Source organism: Serinus canaria, chromosome 17 (genome assembly GCF_022539315.1).
Source record: "Serinus canaria isolate serCan28SL12 chromosome 17, serCan2020, whole genome shotgun sequence".
Classification (NCBI taxonomy): domain Eukaryota; kingdom Metazoa; phylum Chordata; class Aves; order Passeriformes; family Fringillidae; genus Serinus; species Serinus canaria.
In genome coordinates, this window is record NC_066330.1 from 9270102 (window position 1) to 9296421 (window position 26320).

A 26320-nucleotide genomic window follows, 5' to 3' on the forward strand; every position below is an offset into this window, starting at 1 on the left:
GCTCTCAGCACCACCAGCTCAAGGTTCCAATCTTGCTGCTGTCAAGGAATCCTGGGAACAAATTCCCCAGACTGCCAACAATGTGCACCCTTCCCCAAGTACTGTAATTGCTAAATTTGATTCCAACCAGTGCCACAGTCTGAAGGAGTTTTGGAGACTGTTGAATGAATTCTGGGGGAAGACCAAGAAAAGCCATCTAGTTCTTCCTGATGAAAAGCAGAGCAAATACTGAAAAACATCTAAACATCACCAGGTAAAAAAGAACCTGATAGATACATGGTGATTTGCTTAGAGATACTGTAACAATAATTAGGACTTCATAAAGCAATTTATAATAAAAGATGGAACTAGTAGGGAATATTAATGTATCCACTTTTGCAGATGGGAAAATCAAGGTTTGGAGATTTAACTGCCAAAAATTTCTGGAGCAGCCCTTCACAAATGTATGGAGCAGAGGAACAGGGTACAGGAGAACTCGAAGTGAAGTCATGCTCAGCTGCTGATTTACTGAGTCACCTCAACTGAAGAAGCTGGGCCAGCAAGGAATGTGTTTGGACAGCCCATAAGAGCTGAGTCAAATTTAAATTCCACTGAAGTCTGAGCACCTCAAGCTCCCTTCAAGGAAACCCTCCATTATTTAAAAGCAACCAGAAAAGCCCAAACCACATGATGTATGTAACAAACACATCAGCATTTTCTCCCTCTCTCTGATATTCCCTTAACCAACATTTTTGGAGGGGAGGGAAAATATTTATGCAGAACAGTGACCATGCAATCACTAAGGAGCTCTTTATGCCCATTGCCAAGTTTGAAAGGGGGTGGATGCCATGTGGGTGAATCTGTGACACCAGGACACAGGCCAGACTCATAAAAGGAGTCAGACACGTCAGAATCAACCAAAAGGAGCAATAAATTCTGAGAAGTTCCTTAGAAATGTTTTGTCAGATAACTGGGCTGCAAGTCAAAGCCCCTGGGGCAGGGGCATGAGCTCTGTTATGGGGGTTTAATGCAGATGCCTGAAACACCTGGCAGAGGCTTGGGTGAAAAGATGGGATCACAGAAAAGGAAATGTGGAAATTGAGGGAGATTACACCATTTCCTATCAAATTTAACTATTGCAGGTGTGGGAGGGACAATGAGCTGATGGATGCTGAGAGCCCCAGGTGTGTCTGGAGACCTCTGAACTCAGGTTTGAATTTGGGGTGACATTCATGGGATTTATTTTAATATCCAAACCATCCTATTTGCTTAGGCTCCCAAAGCCACAACACCACAACCTTGCTGTATTCTGGAGAACAGAGACAAGGACAGTCTGTGGAGCTCCAGGCTAAGACTGACAAGATCCTTGTGATGCTTCCCCACAGGAAAGCTCTGTAGAATGAAAAGATTAATTTTAAATCAAGAGTCACACACTGACTTTGTGTGGCCAGTTCAGGTAAAGTTTTTCAAATCTATTTTTAGAATCACAGACCCTCCTGAGCTGGGAGGGACCCCAAGGATCCCCCAGCCCAGCCCAGCCCCTGTCCCTGCCCAGACCCCCACCAACCCCACCCTGGGCATCCCTGGCAGTGCTGTCCAAAGGCTCCTGGAGCTCTGGCAGCCTCGGGGCCGTGCCCATTCCCTGGGGAGCCTGGGCAGTGCCAGCACCCTCTGGGGGAAGAACCTTGCCCTGAGCTCCAGCCTGAAGCTCTCCTGACACAGCTCCACACCATTCTTCTAGAAACATCTCCTCCCCATGTACAGACACGACAGCAAGAGGAAAATGGTCAGTACACTTTAAAATTAGGCAGTGGTTTCACAACAAAAATTAAACCACTATTTCAAAAATAACTCCCCTCCAATTCTCCCCCCTTCCCACCCCCTCTATAAAACCCATTCATTTGCCTGACAAGGAGGCACAGAGCTTCATTTTGTTAACATTTTAAACTGAAAGACTCAAAATATAGTGAAACACTAGGAAGGAAAAAACCAAAGAAACCACAAAATGATGCAATAACAAGCAGCCCTCAGAGCTGTGAACCAGAGATTGGGAAAGATGAACTCTGCAGAATGTCTGCCCAGCAGCCCCTCTCCTCCTCTGCCCACTCTTGGCCACAGGAACCAGAATATGTTTGGAAAGCAAAGCAAGGGAAGGTAGGATTCCACCAGGGAGAAGTTCTGCACACTGACAAAAAGAGGATTTGCACACTATTTGTTATACAAGAAACAGAAAAGGGCTGTACAGGCCCAGACCCTCCCTCCCTGTGCTGATCTGAATTCAAATGTTCATCAAAAGTATGATGGAATTTCTCCTCCACTCTCATACAGCGTCACTCCAGAGGAAAAACAAGCAGAAGTCATTGGTTCATCCGTGATAATAAATAAAATAAAATAAAATAAAATAAAATAAAATAAAATAAAATAAAATAAAAATAAAATAAAAATAAAAAATAAATCCTGAGTATTTCTCTTCTGCAACAGGAAGCCAAACACCAGCCTTGATCACTCCTGAGCTCCAGTTAACAAATTCAAGGACTGCCGGAGTCAGCTTCCCTTCCTCCAGCAGTTTTGTAAGACATTAATTGGTAGCTGAAAGCTCTGGAGTTGCACAGGAAGCTTTTCAGCAGCTGGATCACAACCTCAGAGCCAGGCCCAGAGCAGTTCACCAAGGCAGCCTCAGTGATGACTCTGCTGCACGTGGGCAATGGAGCTGCAGCAGGTTTCATGCAAAAGCCAAGCAAATCCAGCCATGGTGGCAGAACATGGCCCTCCAAAGAATTCCTGCAGGATTCCGTGCCCATGAGCAGCTGAGGGTACAGAGCCAGGCCCCAGGAGGACAGGGGGGATCTCCATGAGATCACCACAGCACATTCCCTACAGGCACAGCCTGCAGGATGATCCTTCAGACCCAGCGCGGAGCCCAGAGCTGCTGCACCACCTGGCAAACATCACTCAGCTTTCAGTGCCTCCCTGGAGTGCTCAGCTCTCAGCACACATCCCAGGGGAGCCGTGCCTCTGGACTTGGAGAGCACTGGGAGCCACAGGCACGGACAGGGCTGGCTCAGGCCCCTCCAGAACAATCCCACCCATGGGAAAGCTCCCAAACAGAAGTGCCCCATTTAGGCTCAGTGATACAGTGTTGCAAAGCAAAAACCCTGAGGAACTCAAATCCTTCATGATCCTTTCCCTCCATGTGCACCCTGCCCCCTTCTCCCACCCACAAGGCACTGGCAACTCCAAGGGGACAGAGGGGACCTCCCAGCCAGCCCTGGAACGCTGTCCTGTCCCCTCCTCCCTGGATCAGGTCTGTCAGCAGGCACCTGAGATAACCACAAATGCTTCTGAGCTTTAAGCACAACATTCCCATCCTAGCAGCAGAATTGCTCCCTGGCATTTTTCCATTTTTCCTTTAAAGAAGGAGGAGGGAAAGCCCCACTCAGATCACGATAACAACATCAGCCAGGTGGATATAAAGGGAATATCAGATACTGCCACCACCACTGCCCTACCTCTGATATTCCCCCTTCCTGACATGTGGAAAACCTGCAAGGCTGGATATGTACAGGTCAATATTCTGTGACCTGCCAGGAGCACAAATATTTTTTTTCCTAAGTCCTTTTTAGAAAGAACAGAGTTAAGGATCAACTCTAAAGCAGCCCAAAGTGCCTGTCATTTTAAACTGCATCTCTCCACACAGAAAAAAGCACTGCAGAAGGTCCTGTAAAGCCCTGCACATCCCTCTAAGAATATAAACATGCTCCATTCCCAAGGGGAAGGAATGGATATCATAAATCAAAGTTGGGAGGCTGCATCCACTGCAATGCACAAGCAAAAAACCCACAAGTACACACAAATCTTCCTGCAACAGCATCATCTGTGCACACCAGCCTAAATAACTGCCAGGTGTTTATACAGCAGGACTAACTCTGCAGGGAGGGAAGGAACCCACTCCAGTGATTCAAGGGATTCCCATCCATTTGTTTTTCCCAGGTTCTTACACCTCATTTCAACCCCAGCAATGCTGCCTTGCACTCAGCAGCTGACTTCACCTTCAGTCAGTCTGCTTGGGAAGAAGGAAGGTTGTTGCCATTGTTTTGTTTTAAAGAGCTACTTCCCCGGGGATCCAGCTGTGCTGATTTGCACAGCTGCATTGCAACAAGATCTTTCCACAATTAAGGTCAACTCAGCCTGTATCTCATTGAAAAATTCATCCAGTATTTTGTCATGTGTTTTTCTAGAGGTGAAAGCCAAATTCTGCAGGAAGAACCAAACTCCACCGAGCTTGGGCCTTCCAAACTTACCATGGCACAAAATCTACCCAAGCACAACTCATTCCTTTCTTGCCACATATCTGAGAATTAAATGGAGGCTCTGTCTTCACTGCAAAAGCCACGTCTGTGCTGAAAGGGCTACCTGAAGATGGGTTACAGGAAGGTTGAAATGATACTACCTTGATTTGCTAGGAAGGATCAAATTGGAAATTATCTTAAATTGGCTCTCAAGGTGAAAGCATCCTTTGTTGTGTCTGCACTGGGCAGCAGTGCTGGAATAGCCACCTGAACACCACACTTTTGGCACTGGGCACAGTGCAAGACTGAAACAAAACCATAAAACAAGTGTGGGACACCAACTTACACAGGTTCTTCATCCAGGCAGTTGTGCTCCATTTCCCCTCCCTTCAACCATTCAGTTTGTGGGACACCTTCAAACCCAGGTTTCTCAGCCTGGTAGAGCCCTGTCCTCTCCAGCCTCTCTGAGATGCTCCCCGTGGAGAAAGGAAGGGTCAGTTCTTCCCACCCATCCCCTCAGGGCTCAGGGAACTCCCTTGGATCACTTTTTAGTCCTTGGCCTGGAGGAGAATTAAAGGAAATCTCCTGCAGCCGCTGCAGACTCAACCAGCAGCATTTGCCTCCCAGGCCTTTGCCATCCCCACCTGTTTCCCACCTTCCCACCTCCACCCCCAAGTGCCTCCCTTGGAAGGTTTTTGGGTACGTTTTGCCTGTTTTGCAGTTGTTCATTGCACTGATGCCCAGTCCCTTAGAGTTCAAAATCTCCTCTTGTGTTTCAAAACTCTCTTCCCATATTTTTAACTCTTGTGTGTTCTCACACTTCTGTTTCTAATTTATTCTCTCCATCCCACTTCTTTCTCTCTAATTCTTTCATAATCTCCTGTTGGGGCAGGTTTAAAAACGAGGACCCTGCTTGCCTTGAGGTACAGGCAGCAAAAAGGCTTAAATGCCTTAATTTCAGACTTAAAATTTTTCTACAAGCTTAGCCTAACATGTCCTGCCCAGCTACTGAATCTTCTCTATAAAGCACATATTGCATCCTGTCAGGAAATTCAGTTTTGAAGCAGTTGCCCCTATCCCACATGGAGGATGAAGTGTTAAGCAAGCATCAGTGCAACAAAACCAGGAACCCAGCTTAAAGACGAAGAGAAAGATTCCTTTGTAGCAAATAATAAAAGTAAAGCTGGTGGGTAAAACAAGGGATGACACTGACACCTCCCCTTGCTCCCAACAGCTCAATGAGTGCCCCAGGTGCCCCCTTTCAAAAAACCCAGGTTTTACTGCTTCCTCAAAACCCCCAAAAGTTCATAGAATCATTAAGGTGAGAAAAGTCCTCCAAGACCATCAAATCCCAACATTCCCCCATCCCTGTCAAGGCCACCACTAATCCACATCCCCAAGTTTTTGGGGACACAAGTTTTTGAACACTTCTAGGGCAGCCTGTTCCAATTCTTGGCAACCCTGAAGAAACATTTCCATGGAGAAATTCCTGCTGGTGCCCACCCTGAGCCTGCCCTGGCCCAGCCTGAGCCATTCCCTCTCCTCCTGTCCCTGTTCCCTGGAGCACAGCCCGACCCCCCCGGCTGTCCCCTCCTGGCAGGAGCTGTGCAGAGCCACAAGGGCCCCCTGAGCCTCCTTTGCTCCAGGCTGAGCCCCTGCCCAGCTCCCTCAGCCTCTCCTGGGGCTCCAGACCCTTCCCTAGACACACTCCAGCCCCTCAGTGCTGGTGGAACCCTCCAATGGTGCATTCCAGAAAACCCAGCAAAAATGGGATTGCTGCTGGTTCCCTCCCTACCCTGGAGCTCTGCCTGCCCTGCCCAGTGCTCCCATTTGCTTTTGCAGAAGACATTTTCAGCAATGACCCCACTGCACTGTGCCTCCTACTTTCTCTTGCTTTCTTCCATCATGAATCATTAACCATCCCAATTTATCATCAGATAGTTTTATATAAATATAGCTTGACTTTATATATATATATATATAACTTTGCATATGCTTGAAATTAAAAGAATAAAGAAAACTGCACTGAACTTCAGGGTTTGGAGTTTAAAAAAAAAAAAAACCAACAAAAAAAAAAAAAACAAAGCTGCAAAACTATCCCACAGAAAAGTATGAACTTTATACTAAAAAGGGAAAGTCAAACCTGGTTGAATTTTGAGCCTACCAACCTCCTACCCTTTTGATGTCTGACAACAAAGAGGTGTGAATGCTATCAAATCACACACAGGTACAGGCAGAACCATCCTGCTCTGGGCTCGTGCTGATGCAGCACAAGCTGCCATGCAATTCAAAAAGCCCCCAAAACCAGAGACTTTAGAAATCCTGCCCATACACCCCAGTCCCCTCATTTTAAACTTCAAACAAGGGTGACAAAGCACCAGTGTAGAATTGCTTTGGCAATGTGTCAGATTTCAAATAAAACAGCTCCTCCTGCCCCATTAGAAACCCTCCCACAGGGATATTTTCTAGATCCCATGTATTATGAACGTGTCCCAGGGCACAGGCAGGGTTTCATGGCTCTCTGTGTCACCCACTCCCACATTCCCAACTGCAAATTCCCTCCTTGGCAGGGCTGCAATAAAGCAGGGAGAAGGACCTGCCTTACCATGGGGCAATTAACAACCTGGGGGGAAATCAATAGGAAATAAATAGAATTTTTTTAATAAATTATAATTAATTTTTAAATAATTAAAAATTTAAAATTAAAATATAGTTAAATTATAATTAAATTCTAAAACAAATAATAAATAAAATAAATAGGAAATAAATCCTCAGCAAGCCAAAGTGTCCTTCAAATCCATGGCCTTCCCTGCTGGGAAGGAGCCCTCCAGCCACATCACTTCTAGAGCACAGAGGCTCCATCCTGGCAGAGCCACCAGCACAGGGATAAACCAACCAGCAGCTAGGCAAGTTCAGAGGTGTTTTGTCCTAGGAAATACTCAGGAAACCCCAACAGAGCAAAGCATCAGCAGGAAAAACCTCTCAGGACAAGTGTAGGGTGACAATCCCTGTGGCCAGGCTGGGTTTTTACACTCCCAACAAGGACTCTGGGGTGTGTCCATAAGCTCCAGGGTGTGGAAGGGGGTGAGCAGGATGCTCAGAGGGAGCAGCATCCTCCTGGCACAGCACAAAGCCATCCCCATGCCATGGTGGGATGGAGGAGCCAGGATGCTCATAGGCCTGGCAGGGGCAGGGAAGCAGCTTGAGAAGAGCAGGGACAGTTTTTAAGCACTTTTGATCATTCCTTGGAATAAAATATAAAAAAAAAAAATGTTCATCGAGCGATTAAAATGTGCAAACATTTTGCTTGGTGTTCCGACTGCCACATTTAATATTTCAAACAACATCCAGGCCAATATTGTTGCTTAATTTAACATAACTGGATCCTGAATGCATTTCTAACAGATTAAACCACAGAAATATCCACATGTTTTAATGAGGATTTGGCACTACTCAGAGCCAAACACATTTTAGCAATATTTTTGGACTCCAAATTCTTTCATAAGAAAAGAAAGCCCACTGGTAATGGAGCTGCATTCCCTACATTTCAAGCCTCTTTGGATTTATGTAAATTGAAAAACTGAAATATTTAGTGCCATTATAATTCAAGCAACATCTGGACAATTTTCTTTGCCTCGTAAAAGATTTCAGTCAGCTTTGCAGAGGCTCAGGCCATGTTGCTCAGCAGAATGGCTCCTTTTACATTTGCATGCTTCACTTCCATTCTGCAGTTTCTATGCCAACAAGCATTTGTAACTCTTTAAACAGCACATTTGGAACTGGGGGGAGATGGAAGATTGGAAATGTGATAAAGATTTGTTTGTTTTGGGGGGTTTTGTTGATGGTGTTTCCCTAAACCTAAATCATGTTGGTTTGGTTTTTTGGTTTTTTTTTTTCCCTTATTTGAGCCCTGGAAACCTCAAAAAGGCCCAATAACCATCACTGCAGCCATGGCAACTCTTCCACCTGCTTCAAAATGCAGCAGTGACTTGGTAAGAGGGGTTTGTTCAGTCAATTTGATGTATAAAATGTATATATAAATATATATATATCATAAATAGATATAAAATGTGTATATATAAATATATATTCTCTCTCTAAAGAAAGACTCAATAGCAAACACCACAAATTTAGGTGTCCATCTCCTACTGTAGAATCCAGGCCCTGTGAGTTTCCAAATCCCAAGGAAAAGTAAACAGAGAGAAGCAGCTACAACTGAATTGTAACTCAAAACCCAGCAGTTTGATTTTTAACCAGATTTTTGGAAGTAACTCCTCCCCTTCCTCCCCACCCCCAGTCCCAGACCTCCCAGATGGCTCAAATTTTATATTTAAAGCTCATGCTCAGCGCTGTGACATTACAGGAGCAAGGAGATAAAGGAAACCACAACCATGAAGAGGCACAATCCAGCATTCAGAGCAAGTAACAGTGGTGACCTTGCAAAACTTGGAGAAAAAAAATGCAGATGCAGCCTAGATTGTGAATTCCTCTCCTCCTGAAGTTCCCCGCAGGACCAGGATGGAGCTGCCACCCTGGGATAGCAGCAAAGGTGCCCAAAAAACCCCAGTCAGAACAGGGCATGCCATGGACAGAGGGGAGAAGCTGTTCCCACCCAAAGGCAGGACAAGGAGGGGGGTTCCCGAGGGAGTTGCACAAGCAGGGAGCACCCCCCAACACCTCCTCCTCAGCATTTTTATTATTTAGTGCCAGGACAAGGGGGAATTGCCTCAAACTGAAAAGAGCAGGGCTGGATGGGATAGTGGGAATTAGGAATTGTTCCCTGGCAGGGTGGGCAGGCCCTGGCACAGGGTGCCCAGAGCAGCTGTGGCTGCCCCTGGATCCCTGGCAGTGCCCAAGGCCAGGCTGGACAGGGCTGGGAGCAGCCTGGGACAGTGGGAGGTGTCCCTGCCATGGCACTGGATGGGCTTTAAGGTCCCTTTTAACCCAAACCAGTCAAGGATTCTGTGATTTTCTTGTCCATGAGCTGCAGAGGATGGAAACAGAACCCACAGTGATCCTGCCAGTGCTGAACACTCATTTCCAGGCTCCTGGGTAACGAGGGAGATCTGTCAGCCCCTTCACTGCAACTCCTGTGCAGATGTGACACTGCCCTGATGTGCTGGGAGGGGACAGGATGATGGAAATGCTGTGCAATAATCAATCCTAACCACAGGACCAAGAGAAAATCACAGAATCAAGGCTGGGAAACACCTCCAAGATCATCAAGTCCAACCACCCCCATGTTCATTAATCCATGTCCCCAAGGGCCACATCCACATGGGCTTTGAACAGGGATGGTGACTCCACCACTGCCCTGGGCAGCCCCTTCCAATGCCCAAATATGATCAACTTCTCATCCTTCAGCTAGACAGGACACACAGAAAGGCAGCCTGGGTGCCCTTGGCCAAAGCAAAATGTTTAACATGAACCAGCACCTCTCTGCCCTGCACAGCCACAGACAGTGCAGCACATCAGACAACTCATCTCAGCACCAGTCCAGGACTGATTTTTGCAAGAAGGGATCAGGACGAGATCCAGTAAAGGCGAAAACCCACTCAGGGAGGAGCAGGAGACAAAAGGACAAGATCATCAGTACTGTGGTGGGACTAGAAAAAGTTATTAATTTTCAAAAGCTGTTTTGTCTCCTGGGAGGGGTAACAGCCCACAGGTCCCAACCACAGCTCCTGCTGCACAGAGCCATCCAAGAGCAGGAGCAAAGGCTACATCTGTGAAACTTCTGCCATTTGAAAGAAGCCTAAAGGCCACTGCCTGGCACATGGCATGCCTGCAGCACAAGGAAGGGCTTCTGCAAAAACAGAGCCACGAACGCTCACTTTTCCAGTCCTGGCCGTGCCCTAGGAAGGGGCAGCTCCTCCTCTGGCTCAGCTCTGGCCTCTGGGGCTCCCTGCCATGATTTCCCAACCTTTGCCATTTCAAAAGTCCTTCTGGCAGCCATAGTGAGCATGGACCTCTTTCCCAGGAGTGCATGGAGCTCTTTCACAGGAGTGCATGGAGACATTTCACAGGAGTGCATGGAGACATTTCCCAGCAGTGCATGGAGCTCTTTCACAGGAGTGCATGGAGACATTTCCCAGCAGTGCATGGAGACATTTCACAGCAGTGCATGGAGCTCTTTCACAGCAGTGCCTGGAGCTCTTTCACAGCAGTGCATGGAGCTCTCTCCCAGGAGTGCATGGAGCTCTTTCACAGGAGTGCATGGAGCTCTCTCCCAGGAGTGCATGGAGCTCTTTCACAGCAGTGCATGGAGCTCTCTCCCAGGAGTGCATGGAGCTCTTTCACAGCAGTGCATGGAGCTCTTTCACAGCAGTGCATGGAGCTCTCTCCCAGCAGTGCATGGAGACATTTCACAGCAGTGCATGGAGACATTTCACAGCAGTGCATGGAGACATTTCACAGGAGTGCATGGAGACATTTCACAGGAGTGCGTGACTGATCCATCCAGGCTCCCCTCCCCACATCGTGCACAGGGAGCTGCCACTGCCCACGGATCAGGGCCCTGACTGCTGTAAATTGGAGCATTTTCACCTCCCTCAACGAACTGTATGGGTGTGTACTAGCTGGAAATACAGCTCCATCTGGGATTGAAGAGACTGAGCCAAAAATACTGAAATCAACAGCAGCTTTTGACAGACAGGAGCTGGCCACAGGGGTGTATCTGTCTGGGATAACACCTTCCACACCATGCACGAGCCAAAGGCACCAACAGCAAGGAAAAGCAATCCCTATCAGCTACAAAATGAACAAATCTGGGCAGGTTTCTGCTGCAGCCCACTCCTATACCTTCCCAAGATGTCTGAACAGGGAGAGGAGAGAGATCTCACTTATTAAGAGGAGGGAGAGTGATTTGAAATCAATGTTTGGCAAAATCCAAAAGTCTGTGGGGACTCCTGTTAATGAATTCCCCTGCTGGGTTTAGGATGTTTAAAGGAAAACAAAAGATTGCTGCATGCAGGGCAGAGCAGGTGAGACCTGGGGAGATTGTTCACACACCTGGTTTTATATTCCCTAAGCTCCCCCTAAGTAGGAGTGGTTCCCTGCCCTGTGCTCAGGGACACTCAGGTGATGAGCCACAGTGCTGGGTGGTGTTGAGAGGCCCCTGTTGTTCTCCTGCTTGGGATGGCAGCTCAAAGTGGCTGGAAATGCAGCAGATGATCTCATGTGCTCCTCAGCAAATGTCAATGCCCAGGGGCCAGGGGTCCTTCCTGCCCAGCCTTCCCCCAGTGGGTCCCTTATGAGATTAGGCAGTCTCCAAACATGACAATTCACCATTAGCTGGACTAAGTGCTACGGAGAGATCATGAAAACCAATTAACTCCTGCCCTTCTCCCTTCTGTGATGGATTACACTCTGCTCCCTCAGAGCAATTTCACATGAGGGGAGAGGGGAACATAGGAGAGACAGGAGGAATTTATTCCCAGGTGATTTCTCGTGTGGACACACAAGAACTGCCTCGTGCCTGCAGCCACGCTGCCAGGTGAGCAACAAGCCCAGGTGTGGGTGGTGCCAGCAGCTTCTCCTGGATCCACAGTAAATGAGCTCCACCTCCACTGTCCCTGGGCCTGGGAGCCCCACCTGATGTGCTTGTGGGGACATGAGTGACTGGGTAACAAGCCCTGGTCACTGCACAAGGCTCCGGGGTTGGCACACTGGGGTTTTCTCCTCACCCACCCTCAGGATAAACCCCACTGGAAGCACAACCATCCCCAGCTCCAGCTTTTTACCTATTTCCCAAAGCTTGCTGGGATAAGAGAGGAAAGCAAAGAGGAGATCCAGCACTGCCCTGATGCTGACCTGGAGCTGGAGCTCTGTCAGTGCTCCCACACCACCTTCTCCAGAGCAGCCCTGGGATGAAAAATAAATGTGTTGGGTGATAAAACACAGAACTCCCCTCCCCACCCAATGCACCCACCAAGGCACTCATTTAGCTCTGAGATTCATCACTGAATATTGCATCACTTTAGAGCCTTTTAAGGAAACATTCCAGCATTTCTCCACATTAATCAGGTAACTTTTTTATAGCCAGACAGAATTAAAAATAACCAAGATCCAGGTAGGTGTCAGTGAAAAGCTCCAGCAGGGTAAATCCTCTCCCATCACACCTGGAAGGAAGGAAGTCCTTGCCCAGCTCCAGGCACTGGCCCTGCAGACAAACACAACCAGGCCCAATGACAACTCTCCCTTTAATGCTAGATAATTTTAGGGTCTCAGCTACAGGCAGTCCATCTCTCTAGCAAAATCCTACCTAAGACTTGCACTATCTACCACAGCAGGCTTGACCCCGTTTTCATATGCAGAAGCAAAAAAAAAAAAAAACCAAAAACAAAACCCCTCCTAATCCTACAGAACCCAGAGCAAATAACACTCTGGGACTGTGTGATACCACCCTATTAAATACAAACATGTTCCTACAGTAGCTCAATGACTTTAAGCATTCACCATCTTTTCATTTCAGTTTTAAGCACTTTGCCTGGCAACTGTCTGAAGGGCAAACCATTATGGAAATAGGAAGACAATTAATTTTCCTTTACTCTGGAAGAGAGGATTATTGGAATCAATAAAATAATCAGCTTAAACAAGAGCACAATTCACAACTTCTGAAAAACAGAGGACAGGTTTCTTTCATTTTCCTTTCCAGAGAAATGATTTTCTGGGATGGAGGTTGCAAGGGAAGTGCAGAAGTTTTGGAGTTAACCTTGGACTGCTGACTCACAAATCACTGCCTCCATGCCTTCAGCAGGAGGAAGGCTGGCATTTCACTCTTAGAGCCACTTTATATATTTATTTAATATAGCAAATCAGGACAGCCCCCCAGAAAGATACAGAGGCCACTTCCTAATCTCATTTGGATCAGAGCTAAATCTGAGGCAGCCACTATTGGACACCAGCCTTTGGCAGCACCACAATTCATATGGTGAAGGGTGATCTGACACCCTGTGACACACATGTACACCTACATACATGAGTTAAGCTAAAGGGTATTTCACTCCCAAAGCCCAGAGGGAGAAGGGGACAAATGGAAGAGAAGAGCTTTCAAGTTCATATTAGCAAGAGATGAAATTATTTACTGAGAAAAATTTGGGGTATCTTGGTAAGAACCGTAGAGTTCTTTCTGCAGAACTCCTCTAATTAGCAGAAGGAGTTATGAAAATAGGATGGAAAGTGTGGTTCAAGGTTGCTACAGCCTCCAAAAGAAACAGAGATAATAGATGGAGGCACAGATTCCCAGGAACACTAAGGACTGTAGAAGTACTGAGAAATCAAATTGATGATCTGGAAAATAGCAGAAGATTAAGAATGATCAGGTTAGTGGGGGCTCCTGAAGGAGCAGAAGCAGGAAAGGCATACTTCCAGTTAGCAATGGATTGTGAGGAGGTGGGGGATGAATAATCCCCTCAATCCAGGGGTGTGGGTGAGCCATGTCCCCACACAGGACAGTTCTCCAGTGCTCCCAAGGGAAGGATCTCCTGCATCCAGGAGCCCATCCAGGAGTGTTTCTGGCAGCTCACAGATCTGAGCCTGGTTCCAGGATGCAGCACTGTCTCCCTCCAGCAGGAATGGCTCAAACTCTCCCTGTCCTTCCTCCAGTCACAAACTCCTGGTGCCCTGGCACAGCCATATCCCAGCAGCTGAAGGAAGAGTTCCTGCACATTCCAGCAGCCTGTGCTTCCCACAAGGAACAGCCATTTCCCATTTCCTCTGCTTCTCCTCTAGCTGCTAAGCACCTACCTACTGTGGCAGCAAGTAGGTCACAGACCAGACAGCTCCTGAAGAATCACCTGCAGTTTGTTTCCTCTGCCTTCTTCTGCCTTCTTGGGTTCTTAGGAGCCACAAAATATCTTTACCACCACCTTCAAACCCCATCCATCCATCCATCCATCCATCCATCCATCCATCCATCCATCCATCCATCCATCCATCCATCCATCCATCCATCCATCCATCCATCCATCCCAGACCTCTCCCTACAGCCCTGTCTCCTGCCTTTCTGCTCCCTCCCAGCTGTTCAACTCCACCTCTTCCTGCAGGATTTTTCTTCCATCTTTCCCTTCCCACAACCATATTTTTCCCAGCACGAGGTACTCCTTACACTGCTTCTCTCATGCTCACAACCCTGGATGTCCTCTGTGCTGGTCAATGCACTAAACCCCTCAATGGGAATGGAGTTCTTCTATAATTCCACATCTGGGTTAAAAATCACAGCTCTTTCCCCTGTGTCTGTAACTTCACTCACTAATCCTCAGGGAAAAGGGGGGTAAGGAGTCCCCTTTGCCAGCTGGTGCTTTCAGGCTTCCTCAGATCCTCTCTCCATGCAGGGCTCCATCAGCTCCAAGGAGCACAGAATGCCCCAAGACCCCTCCCTGCTTCACTCAGGAGCCTTTGGGCAAGGATAGCACTGCCAAAGGACACAAAACAAGGATGCAGCAGCAAGGACAGAGCCCAGGGTGTTAAGAAAGCAAAAATTCAGTCATAAATTGGATTTCAAAATGGCCAGGAAGGCAAGAGAGCAGGAGGTAAAACTCTTCTGAAGGTGGAGCAATGCTGTGCGTGACAGCAAACCCTCCCACACAGCATCACCACAGAGAGGATTCACCACAGCAAATAATTACAGGGCTCCTGTCACAATATCTGCTCTTAAAGGCATTGCCAGTTGAGTCCAGGCTGGCTGAAGCAGTTAGGAGGGAGAGAAGCAAAGCCACCAGGCTTTGAAGTGGTCACCATTTGGTTATTAAAGACTGGGACCTGCATGCTGTGTCTATCCAGCAGTTCCTTCTCCTCCCTGGGATTGCCAAGGCTGCAGGAGGGTTTTCAGATACACCTGCAGGATTCAGTTCCACCTTGTTCTTCCTGGTTTGAATACAGTCCTGGGCTGATATGACATCAAAAAGGTGAGCAAGTCCCAAATTCAGGTTTCTGTTCCTCCATTGAACAAAGCTGTGCTGGTGGAGAAAGAGACAAAACTGACCACACAGGCAGAATTTTCCACACAAATCTAAAGACAGGAATGTGCAAATTTAAGCAATGAATCCTCCTGCAAAGTCCAAGTCACCCATCTCAAAGAAAGCATCCAGGAGTCCCTGCCCTGCATGCAAATCCAACACCCTGCACAGGACACAGCTCCATGGGATAAAGGATCTCCCTCAGCTCAGCAACACCTGAGTGCTCAGGGTTTGCAAGGAGGGAGAGGTGCCTCCTCCATGGGAACTCCCAGCAGGGCCCTGCAGACCCCTCTGGCAGAGCCCACGAACAAACCCACAAACTGAAATTAGATTTGGTTGGAGCTACTGTTTCCCTTCCAGACTGACCAGTTCCAGGGCCTGCTGGAAAGGAGCTGGATGTCTCCCTGGAAGAGAGGAGCCCTGCACAGCAGGGAAGCAGCCCTGGGATGAGGGTGCTCTGATCCAGAGGCATCAAGTCCCAAGGCTTGGTAAGGCTGAAGAACAGTGCCCTGTGCTGGGGACTCTCCTCAGCCACTGAAAATAGCTCATTTCCTCCGTTTTACTCTAAAACAAGAGGGGGAGGGCTTTATCCTCTGCCTTGGAGCCAAAACCCATGGCACTAAGGAAAATGTGACTTTTGTCCCTTTGCTGAGCCTTTCCCCCATTCTGGGTCTGGAACAGGAGGAAAAGGTTTAAAGCTGGTCCAAACCACTTCAGGAATGAACCTGATTACTCTTCCCAGTAAGGGTGAAATAAAGAATGAGGTGATGGACCCAGGCTCCCTGAAGTCACCCTGTGGAAAAGGGAAGGACAGCAATGACCTGCACTGGGGGACAGCCAGGGCCCAGCGCCTTGTTCCAGACCAAGGACCAGTCCTAGTGTCACAGGACCTTGGGCCCTGTGCTGGTGAAGCAGCCCCCACCTACACACCACAGCCTGAAGATGCATTTTTGTTACACCCTGATCACAGATTTTTACACTTTCCTTTAAGTTCCTTGCTTTCAACTTGGCTTCTCCAAAAAACTATTTCCCAGTTCTTCCACCAAACGTGCTTTTAAATAGAATTTGATCATTTTTCTCTGAACTAAAGCCCCTTGTCATGGTGACAGATACATCACTGACATCAGTTAAAAACGTGAAAGAGAAAATCCTCATCCACCACTGAGAAACAAGCAGCACCACTGAATCCTGACACAACCATGGTCCTCCACAACACGAGTCTTTGTTCTCACAATCATCTCCAAAACAATATTCTGACAACATCCTTCCCTATATAGATTTATATTGCTATATCTCTATCATTTCCCTCACGCCCATCAAAATGAAGTTATAATTAACCCATCATCAATAGAAATTACAATGATTTTGAAACAGCAAGAAACAATCTATTTGCATTTGGTAGCTAATTATTCCCCCTACGCACACAGCCACCAATGTTCCCTAAAACCATCCACAGAACAGACAGTCTGTGCTAGCCAGAGCTTCTGGAAAGGAGGGGAAAAGGAGGGACTAAGCAAAAAACCTCAGCATTGGGGTGGCAAAATTTTCTTCAAAGCCGCAGCATCTCGAGCTCGGCCAAGTCTGTAATAGAATTGCCCTTCTGAACTCATCCAGCAGTGTTAGAATCCACCTGGCTATCACATGGAAGCTGACAGCAACCTCAGGACGAAACTAGTGGGAGCCACTGACATTTGCTAAATTATTGAATTATTATTCCCTTCTTCACACCACTCCAAGGAAACACGAAGCCATTTTCCAATAAAAGCCATTGGACATGAATTTCACACCAGGAGTGCTCACAGAGCCAGGCAAGCCTGGGATTTTCTCCTCCTCAAGGAGGAAGGGTGTGCCCTTCTTGCAGTCACACAAGTCCTGGGGGATGCCCAGGGGTGACCTCCAGCCCCTCCAGCTCCCACTCATCCCAGTCAGGTAAAGAACAGAACACTGCCCTGCCCCACCCCCGCCCCCACGCCAGGCAGGTTTTGCTGACAGATCACCTCCATTTCCTCACCATCCCCAAGGATTACAGCGATGTTTGTAAGAGGTAAAGACACCAGCCGTGGTCAGGGAGCACTGACTCGAGCAGCTCCAGCAGCCTGACAAAAATCAAGCCACCCAGGCTTTTCTGCTTGATGTCCTGGGAGCCCCAGGTTGGCCCTCCATGGCTTGTGCTGCGTTCAGAGGAAGCTGATAAAAGCTCCAGGGATGGTAAATCACATCCTCCTTCACCCACGCTTCTGGAGGCGAGTAGAGAAAACACTCTTCGCTCATTAGGAACCATCCGAGGTTTCCCTTCCTCTGGGATGCCCCCACAAAGCAGGGATTGGGGAGGAAGGGGCTCAGTTTCACCTTGACACAATCCCTGTGCCTGCAACACTTACCTGGCTGCCAAGGCATCCCTCCTCAACACGCCGAGAGTCATCAGCCTTCAAAGCAAAGCCAAAATAGCTCAAGGATCGTTTTCCTTCCCCCATCTGACACGGGATTGCAGATCCTCAGGCATGGGGAGGAGGGGGAGCAAAATAATAGTAATAATCAAAAGCAAAAGACTAGTCTTCTGTAGGCAAAGCTAATCCTGTCACACATTTTCTTCCCAACAGAAGCATGATAGATCGAGTCCCACTGGGTTCTGCTCACAACTAAACAGGACGAGGTGTTTGCAGCTCCCTTCTGCCAACACAGCTCAACGAGCAGCAAGGCCTCACCTCCTCTAATCATTTCACTCAACACGAAGCCACCCTGGTGCTCTACCCCAGCTCTAGGAAGCCAGCCCGAGCCTCAGTATGGCCTTGCACGGAAATAGGATTACTTTGGCCTGGAGGAAAAAAAGAAACCACAACATGAAGGTCACCCATAACATCATTACATAGCTCCCTCTTCCCCGGCTCATAGAGAAAAAAACCTTTCTCAAACCCTCAACCTGAAAGGAGAAACACAAAAAGATATGTACATTAATGCCATATACCTCCGTCAATTTTTTTCCTCGTGTCTTTAGAGCAGTTGTTTACTGCAGCCAACTGCAGAGAAATTACAGTAGCTTAACTCTCCAACTCCCTCTAAAGGATTAATCTTCCAGTGAGCATGCTCACGCGGGAGCTTTTTCAGCACTTGCATCCATTTCATGAGTGAGGGCTGCTGCACACATGAGGAAATGCCATTTCAGGGCTCCAGGCAGAGCAGCCCCCAAAGTGAGGGCTAAAGCCCTTCCCAGGACTCCACAAAGGAGCTCTGCCCAAGCCTCCAGCTCCAAGGAGGTTGAAAGATTTCAGGTCCATGGCCCCTTTCAGGAAGGAGGGGGGCGGAGGTTTCCCTGCGACACTGTTTGAAATGTCTGACCTTGGCTTTTCTCTACAGCCTGGTGGACAGTTCACCCACTGAATGTGGAGTCAAAAATAGCTTCTTCTCACTGGCACATTTTTCCTTTTGCATCACTTGTTGGCTCATCTTTGCTTTTCAGAAAAAAATCATGAAGATAATTTGGGGTGCAGGGAGGGGGAGGGGAGGGGAAACATTCAAATAAAAAGGAACAGATTTAAAAATCTAGTTCTCAACTCTGCATCACAGTTGGTAACAGATCCTGAGACACATTTAACTCCACAGATTAAGGACCCATGCAAATGAGGATTTGCTGATAGACAACAAATCCAGTGTCTAAACAAGGCTATTCAAGTAATCTTGTCCATTCTCTCCTAGACCACTGTAGATTAAGCTGCTCTATTTGAGATATTTCTCCCTCACCTCAAAGGACGACCCTCAATTCAAAGCCTTCCTGGTGAAAATAAAGTTCCAACATTAAGAACAAATACACTGCAGAAATAGTTTCTTCCATTTTCATCTTCTCCTATTCCAGGGTTCTGCCCTTCCCCTTCCCATTTATCTATTTTATGTCCTGTTGCTTAATTGCTCTTTGTAGCTGAAAGAGATCCAAGCCTCCCCCTCCCCCCAAAGGCTCTTATTTCAAATTTTAAACCCAGCTTGAGTCTAGGACATGCAGAAACCAGACTGCAACCCCTGAGTCCAGGGAAAATCACAACCTCTGAGCCCAAGGAGAAAAAGCCCAGAGGGGGCTGCAGCCCAAGGTCTGAGACCACCTCCCAGATCCAGCGCCAGGCTTCACCCCAGCCATTACAACCACCTAAACTTTTACTTATTTTTCGAAAAGTCTGGAGTGTCTTTGATGCCATGAAGCCCCATTAAAGGTTTTAAGCCCTACAAGTGAATCCACAAAAAGGCAGGATGCCAGGAGAGTGTTAAAGAAGGGCTATGGCTGCGTTTGACAATGCTCGCTCACCATAGCGACCGTCCCTACAAGAAATGATAAAACCTATGGTGACACTGGATATTTTGCTCTGTTGCCACCTAAATAGAATCACCCCCAGAAAGGGAATCTCTGTTACCATGCATTAAAATAGAGGCTTTGTTTTATTTATAAAGCATCCAAACTGGTTGGTTTGGATGTGTCAGAGCACAGGCTGCTCAGTCACCCCTCCCTGCTCCATCCTTCGGGGACTTAATGACTGATGGCTGCACTTCATCCTCCCCTCGCCTCCCACGGATCTCAGGTGCTGCTGAGCCTGCCCCAGCTCCTCCAGGGAAGGTCTGGAGCCGGGTGGGATCTGACCCTGAAAAACCCAGCAAAGAAAACCCCAGACTTTGGAGAAGGCAGAGGTGAAAAAGCCTCAATGGAGGGAGATCATGTCCCGTGCTTCCTCCTCCACAGCAGGATTACACCCACACGTGAAGGTGGGATAGCAGCTATGGAGTTATCCTGACCTGTCACTCCTCATTTGGAAACCAGTCATACTCCCTGAGAGTTTAGACTTTGAAGATTGACTACTATTGATTCTTCTGCAAGCAAACAGCCCAAGCTGGCAATCAGTCAATAATAAGCAATTACTCGACAGCCTCTTATCTGCAGATGCCAGCCCAGACAGCTCGATTTGTGGAGGCAGCAGGTCAATAAATCAAAGCTGTTCTCAAATTTTAAAATATCATCATTTAAAAACCCACCCAGCCTTCAAACTGGCTGGAAGAGCAGCCAGGTCAGGGGGATTCCTGCAGAACAGTGTGGTGGCTATCACTAATTTACAGCACGGGAGATAGAAGGTGATGTGCTGAAATCCACCCCTGACACTCCTCACCTCTCAGGAGCAGCATGAGTGACAGCTGGATGAAGATGATGAGAGGGAGAAGAAGAAGCAAAACCCTTCTCCTTCAAACAATGACTTCTAGGGGAAAAGCAGCCTTCCCAAAACACTCCTCAGTCCCTGGGACACATCTTGCTGCTCACCAAGAGCCTCAAACCCCAACAAAAACGTGTTTAACACCCCCAAGACAGCAAATTAGTGGCACCTCTCTTATCCCCCTGCTGTGACCTCTGTACCCTGGGTGCACAATTAATCATTTCATCCCAGGAAATGCATTTCCTTGCTTTTTCATGGCCTAAACATGAGAAAAGCACAGGAGCCAAAGGCTCCTCTTGAGCATTTCAGTGTGACCCAGAGGCGACGCTTTAAACCCGGCAGTGCCAAGAGTGCAACAAAGAAAACCAGCTGAAAACTCAGGGAGGCATTTCATGCTCTCAGTGCAGACTCCCTTTACAGGCTCATCTATATGAAAAGAGATAAAAACTGCCCATTTAATTTGCAGAAGACTGAGCATGCAGCTGGAATGCCAGCCCAGTGCAATGACAATATCTATCTATCTATCTATCTATCTATCTATCTATCTATCTATCTATCTATCTATCTATCTATCTATCTATCTATCTATCTATCTGTCTGTCTGTCTGTCTGTCTATCTATCTATCTATCTATCTGTCTATCTATCTATCTATCTATCTATCTATCTATCTATCTATCTATCTATCTATCTGTCTATCTATCACTGCAAGGGCAAACACAACCTTCTATCTAGTTCTGTAGACTCTAGAAACTTCCCTGTTTGTCCATGGGTTCTTGCACAAGTCATGGCAACAGCCTAAAAGTACCAAAAAAACAGCAACACTCAACAATCCTGCTGGTGCTGCTGAGGAGGGTGGTGGCCTGCAGGATGCTCTGTCCTCCACATCAGGAGTTCACCAGGGGCACAGGAGGATGTAACCAAGACACCCAAAAGCTCCCCAAGCACTGTAAATCCAAGCCCCTTGGAGCCTGTGAAGCTTTCAGTGCTACAGAAACATCCCAGATTTGGGGCAGCTCCACCACCACACCACAGTGACCCCACCTAGGCTGGCTGCCAGGGGCCCAAAAACTGCAAAGTGCCCAAGAGAGGAAAAGGAATGACTTGGAAATATCCTACCACTGGTCACAGGCAGGGGAGTGCTTGTATAATGATGACCAAATCTTGCAGACAGAGTATCTGCAACCATACCAGCTTCAAAAAACAAGATTCTGAGCCTAATATCTAAATAAAAAGGGATGACCCACTGGAAACAAGATCAATCCCATAACTGGTACTCACTCTTCACATTCCACTTGCCACAAAATTCAGGTATCTGAGGATGCATTCTAAATATCCACAGTCTTCAACACTTTTCAGTGGTCTGGGAGGGAAGGCTGGGTGAAAGGCAGCAGATAATGGATTATTTCAACTGTACTTGGCAGCTGGGACAGACTTCTTGAGGAGCCTACTGAAGTTTTCACTTCCATCTACACAGGGTGCACTCGGGTCCTTGCAGCAGTGGCTGGGCCAGCAGGAAGCTGTGGGAAGCTATGCCCAAAATCTCAAAAAGATTTCTTCTCTTCTTACCCACAGAGCACCTACAGGTGGCTTTGACACTGCCAGCCTTGTCTGCAGCAGCGTGGCAAAGCATGGGAGAGCACCCAGGAGGAAAAAAAAAGGTGTTAAATGCATCTTCCTGTATCACTCTCACCATATATAGAGAAGCTACAAGATGCCAGAGCAGCTGACAGGATCCCACAAACCGCAGTGCAGAGCACCAGAGGCTCCTGACTTTTGCAGGAAAGATTTTCACCCAATACCTGCAGTTTTCTGATACAAATATGGACCCTTTTCCTTCCCCCTCCAAAAGTGCAGATGGCCAGCAGGTCAGTGGATCCACGCTGTAAGGACAGTCCAGGGGCAGCCCAGCTCTGGGGAGGAGCCTGCAAAGCTGCTGGAGTTGCTGGGCATGGAAAACACTCTTTATTTGCCCAGGAAGGAGCTGCCTGCCATGGGCCTGGCTCCCACAGCCCCACTCAAACCAGTGCTGACCTACCCCACACAAGGAAAATAACACAGCAACTTTACAAACCACAGCTGTGGCAGGAACACAAAACTATTTCTCACCTTTTATGACAAAAGCAATGCCAGTTGCAAGACAATAAGATAACACAACCTGCCATTCATCCTCCCATCTCAAGGCACAGCCATTCCATACAAAAGCTGGAGATCACCTGTCGTGCTCTGCTTCCTTCTTTCAAATGCAGCATTGTGTTAGCACCAGGATCCCGCTGCTTTGGGGCTGGAAGTGTTGCTAGAGCAACAAAAATGCTGGAAAGTAGAGCAGAGAACAAAAGGACTCCACAGCCCCACGGAGGATGTGATCAAGGAGACAGTAACAATGAAAAATGGGACCAGGAGACCTCCCTCAGAGCAGGGAACTGCCATCTCCCATCCTCTGCTGGGCAGAATGATAATTTAGCAAGTAGATCGTCCCAGTAAGGAATTCCAGCAGCTCATCCCCATGTCTGCTTCTCATCAGGAGCCCCATGACTGACCAGAGCCCTGCTCCTCTCTGTGATCCCTCCTTTCATGCCCAGCATGAGGCTGCCCTTCCCAGCTGACTTTGTAGGAATTAGGGACATATTTTCCTGTAAAGGCAGAGTAAATCCCTGCTTGGATGTCCAGCAGGTTGTCCTTGCAGCAGGAGACATGGTCAGAATTCCTCTCACTGGACAAATCCAAGTTAGCTGACATTCCAGAAGCTCACTGAGACCAGGGGATCCCACTGCACCTTGCAGGGCTTGGCAGAGGGGCCCTTGCTGTAAGGAACATGGCTGCCTTAGGAAATAATCCTCAAGGCAGACTGATTCAGGGATCCCCTTTGTCCCTTCTGGCATGTTCAGCACAGGGACACTGCACCCCAGAAGTGTGGAGAGTGTCCTGGCTGGAACTGTCACTCCTGGAGCTGGGCAGGGACAGACAGCAAACACCAGGCTGCTGTGTGATGGCAACCCACTGCCAAAATCCATCCTTGGAGGGTTGTGTGTGCTGCATCAGGCTGTCTGCAGCCCAACCCTGGAGAACTTTGCAAGAGCTCAGAAGATCCTCCACACACACTTGGATTCCTTTGCACCACACTGGTCACAAGGACCTGGCTAACTCTGATGTGTAGCTCATGATAAAAACACAGTTTTAAGGTAACCTTTGTTATGTAACAAACACTGTCCCTCTGTGCCTGGTGGTCTTGTCACCTGCACCTGTGGCTTTAACCCTGGCTCTGCCAACAGCTTCCAAAAGGCTCTGAGAGGAAAGGGAGCCCCTTGCAAGAGTCACATTTGCTACATGGGATTACAAAGCACTCACACAACTAAGCAGCAGCAGGAAAAGTCCTGGAGGTGTCTAGATTGAAGAGTAAAATTAAAAAAAAAATTTCTTCAAAGCTTAAGCAAATCCTTCATCAGTGAAGCTGATGAAGACACAAAAGTCCTCAGGGTGGATTATGAAAATGAGCAAAGGCAGGACCAGCTCCAGGGAAGTGAGGCTCAAAGCCAGGCTCAGAGCTGGCCTCAGCTCCTTGTGACCACCTGCACAGGTTACAGACCAAGCAGCAAAGAGGATAAACAGTATTTATTCCCCTCTCTGGATTAAAATTCAGAGGTAGGGAAGTCACATGAGTAGTGAGGATCCCAGCAGCAGAGCCTGCCTGTTGCTGGGAACACAGGGCCAAGGTTGCTCAGGGAGACCCCACACCTGAGGAAACCTGAAGGGTTTGCACAACCTGACCCAAGGCCCTGCTACCCATGGCTGTGAGTGTGACCTTCCAGACCAGCCCAGTGCCAATGCTCAGGTGCCTGCTCACAGCTCTGGGGAATCTCTGTCCCCTCTGAGCTCTGCTCAGCAATGCACCTTGCCCATGGCACGCAGAGCAGAGCACTGGGATGTGCTCCAGCCTCACCTCAACTGGCACCTCCAGCCCAGCTTCCCAATTCCAAAATAGCTTCTTCCCCATTTGACCATTACAACAAAAAGCACAGAAAAATACAAAACTTCAAACAGACAGAATGACAAATGCTGGAACTGTATAACATAAAAAAATAACTAAATTAATCCAAGGACATGAAGACTGGTCCAACCAATATTTAGGCATCTTTTTAGCCATTCCTGATAAAGGTACCTCTATATATGACAGTTCTGTTGAGACAGATCAAAGTTTGACCATCAGAAACGCTCTCCTGCCTGAATGTGCTGATACCAACATGGCTGTGCCCCAGAACTCCCCACAAAGAGCTTCAGCCTGGGTATCATCATTACACAACCACAATCTTCATTAATAGTCATTGCTTTCATCATGCAAAGGAGCTGCCATGACCATCCTGACAATGGATAAAACCTGTAACTGAGGGGAAAACACGTCACATCTGCTTCTTCCTGCTCTGCTGAGGAGGGCTGGGAGGAGCCCAGGAGCCCATCCAAAATGATCTTTATGCCATGGAAGCAGCTCACTTCACTCAGGAAGGCTAATTTTGCCAGCAAAAACTGCAGCCACGTTCAAGCCATCCAAGCCACCCACAGAGCATTCCGAGGCAGAGTTCCTGGATGGAGGCAAGGCTCACACCTGCCCACACAGCCAGGGCTGGACCTGCAGCCTGCTCCAGTGTCTGTGCCACTGTGCCACCACAAACAGCTCTCCCTGCAGTACTGAATGCTCTGGAACAGTATTACTGTCATAATTAGGAATTACTGCTCTGATGCATTAATGCTTGCTAGCCCAAAACCCTCCGGTCTGGCCTTGTTGGGTAATTCCAGAGCAGAGCCCCCAGCTCTGGCCCGCTCCTCTTCCTCCTGCTTTGGGTCTGCCCTGGACCATGGGCTATTCCCCCATGGAACTGTGTTCATATAGACAGCCCATGCCCCAGGGAGATCCCTCATCACACCCCTGGGGACTGGCAGGGCAAGGAAGGGGGTTTTAATCTGATTTTGGGCACCATATCCCTGGAGAAGCTGTTGCAGTCACATCAGCAGCTCAGAGGATGCACTAGAAAAGGCAGAGATGTTAACTGCTCATCCCAGAAGCTGCTCAGCCCAGCAGGCAGGGAGGTGATACAGCCTCCTGTGGGGAGGGACAGATGTGCCCAGTGCCACAGCACAGCTGGGGAGCTCAGGGGAGGAGACACAGCACCCAGATAATGGCAGTGGCTACAGGGGATTAGCTCTGAAACTCAGCTTGGGAAAACTCACTGCTCAACTCACATGGAGATTAACAATCAGTTTGATTCAAGTATTCCCACTGAAAGAAATGGGCCTGATGAGCCACTGTTCTCCTTCCAGCCTGATTGATCCAGTGGTTCTGTGGTTGTCCATTTTCCTGGGAATTCCCTTGCAGAGGTGGGCTGTGTCTCTCAGTCCCCAGGCAGCAAGGGAAGAACAAACAGTTGGGACACCCAGGAGCAGGGACTGTCTGGCAGAGGCAGGAAACCCTCTCTTTCCTCCTCCTTTCCTCCCCTGCTGATGTGACACACAGGGATATTTCCAGTTAGCACAACCCTCCATTGGCCAAACCTTCACACAGTTCTGATAATGCAGTGAGAAAACAATCCTGCCTGATTTTCCTTCCATGCAATTTAACTTCTAGAACTGAATATAACACACTCCTTCCCACTCCTGTGCCCAGAGCCAAACAAAGCTGATCTGCTGGAGAGGGAGGTTTAAGTAGGATTTAAGATCTGCCTTGAACTCCTGGTGGCAGCCCACGGTGGAGTGGATCCTACCCAGGCTGAGAAACCACATCAGTTTGTCACATGTGGAATAAAACAAAGAATTGAGAATTTATGCCAAAACATTCAGGGCTTTTTCTCATTCAAAAAAAAAATTAAGAAGTAAAACAGCTGAACCAACCAAGAGAGCAGAGCTTTTCCCAGGGTTTCTGCA

The 26320-nt window shown here is 48.0% G+C and overlaps 1 protein-coding gene across 6 annotated transcripts in view; it reads right to left on the minus strand.

Annotated features, from left to right (window-relative positions):
• LOC103819172 (histone-lysine N-methyltransferase EHMT1) overlaps positions 1-26320 on the minus strand; it is a 118661-nt gene that overhangs the window by 81232 nt on the left and 11109 nt on the right. Inside the window, exon 1 of one of the 6 annotated variants that reach the window (XM_050980830.1) lies at positions 18192-18213. The exons of 4 other annotated variants lie outside the window; for them this stretch is intronic. Coding sequence is in view for 1 of the 2 variants with exons in the window: in XM_030230020.2 (XP_030085880.1) it covers positions 17608-17700 (93 nt within the window). In the remaining variant the exon portion in view is untranslated. Of the gene's footprint in view, positions 1-17607; positions 17852-18191; positions 18214-26320 lie in introns of those variants that run through there. One more of the 6 variants, XM_030230020.2, reaches the window with a different exon arrangement.